Consider the following 1,380-nt stretch of genomic DNA (forward strand, 5'->3'; position numbering starts at 1 on the left):
TCAACATCTCACAGTCTATGACATTCTTCCCCCAGCACTATAAGCAATAGTACTGTTACATCTAATCTTTTTCAATTACTTATAAATGGTCACTGTTCTAATTAACACTCCTAATTGTGCGCGGGTTTTTTTTTTTTATCTTTCCAACCCTTATGTCTATCCAGCACATTTCTGGCTTACAACCAAAAATCAAAATCCTCGCAGTTCATTCCCAACTGGTTTGCACTTTTCTCCATTTTTTTGGCTGCTCAAGGCTTATACCCTCTTTCCATAAATGGCTGCCATAATCCGGTGGAATCTTACACTCAAACCGAAGTACCACTACCAAGTACTACTACCATCAACTGATCATCATACAATATCCAGATGTCCAGTTCTGGGGCGAACAGTAGTGGCGGAGCCAGTAATTCTAATTCAGGGAGACACCCAGTGTACAAAGGAATAAGGAAAAGGAAGAGTAGCGGAAAATGGGTGTCCGAAATTCGAGAGCCGCGGTCCCCCAATAGGATTTGGCTTGGCACATTTCCCACCCCGGAAATGGCGGCGGTCGCTTATGACGTGGCAGCACTGGCCCTGAAAGGCCAGGATGCCGAGCTCAACTTCCCGAACTCGGCGTCCTCGTTGCCCGTCCCGGAAACCAACTCGTCCCGGGATATCCAGGCGGCTGCGGCCTGTGCAGCCGCAGCACTTGGGGCAGCCGGGGACGCACTGGCTGCCCGTAATATTAGACCAGTTTCCAGAGAGGCAGAGAATAATCAGTTGATGCCTGGGAATAATAATGATGAGTATTTTATGGATGAAGATTTGATATTTGATATGCCTAATGTGATTATGAATATGGCTGAAGGTATGCTACTTAGTCCTCCACGTCTCAACCTTCCTGATGATGACGACACTACTGGTGCAGATCAAAATCTCTGGAATTATCCCTAGTTCCATGCATCTCAACAAATCTTAGTTTCATATATAATGACAAGTTTTAGTGTTTGCATGATTTTAAATAAGAGGGAAATGACTTAATTAATAACCTCAGCTTCGAAGGCTCCAGAAAAAAGATCAATGGGATGGATTTGTATTTGCATGTTTTTCTAGTACTGTTTGTAAATTAAAGGGTTTTTACTGTTTTAATTTAAGCTTTGCCAATTGCCACTGAAAAGTGCTTTTGCTATATATGGTAACATATATTAGTCTCTGTGTGACGCACTTCTCTTTTTAGTATGTATAAAAAAGAATGTTATAATTTATTTAGAAATAATATAGCTTTAAATTTTACATTACCTTTATGAGATGATTTATGGCTACATGAATGTTATATCTTGCTTTTTAGTTTACACGTTTTAAAAGTATTTCTTGTTTTCTTAAATTTCGTATTCACTCAAA

General features: G+C 40.3%; 1 protein-coding gene across 1 annotated transcript; it reads left to right on the forward strand.

Moving 5' to 3' along the window:
* The first annotated feature begins 302 nt into the window (after nt 1-302).
* LOC132044443 (ethylene-responsive transcription factor ERF024-like) lies at nt 303-1,111 on the forward strand. Its single transcript, XM_059434919.1, has one exon. It carries the CDS (start codon nt 367-369, stop codon nt 931-933), a length of 567 nt encoding a protein of 188 aa, XP_059290902.1. The 5' UTR covers nt 303-366; the 3' UTR covers nt 934-1,111.
* The last annotated feature ends 269 nt before the right edge of the window (nt 1,112-1,380 follow it).

Source organism: Lycium ferocissimum, unplaced genomic scaffold (genome assembly GCF_029784015.1).
Source record: "Lycium ferocissimum isolate CSIRO_LF1 unplaced genomic scaffold, AGI_CSIRO_Lferr_CH_V1 ctg45, whole genome shotgun sequence".
Lineage (NCBI taxonomy): Eukaryota > Viridiplantae > Streptophyta > Magnoliopsida > Solanales > Solanaceae > Lycium > Lycium ferocissimum.

Coding starts and splice junctions, on each gene's coding strand:
- LOC132044443 (XM_059434919.1), top strand. CDS start 367: ATGTCCAGTTCTGGGGCGAACAGTAGTGGCGGAGCCAGTAATTCTAAT.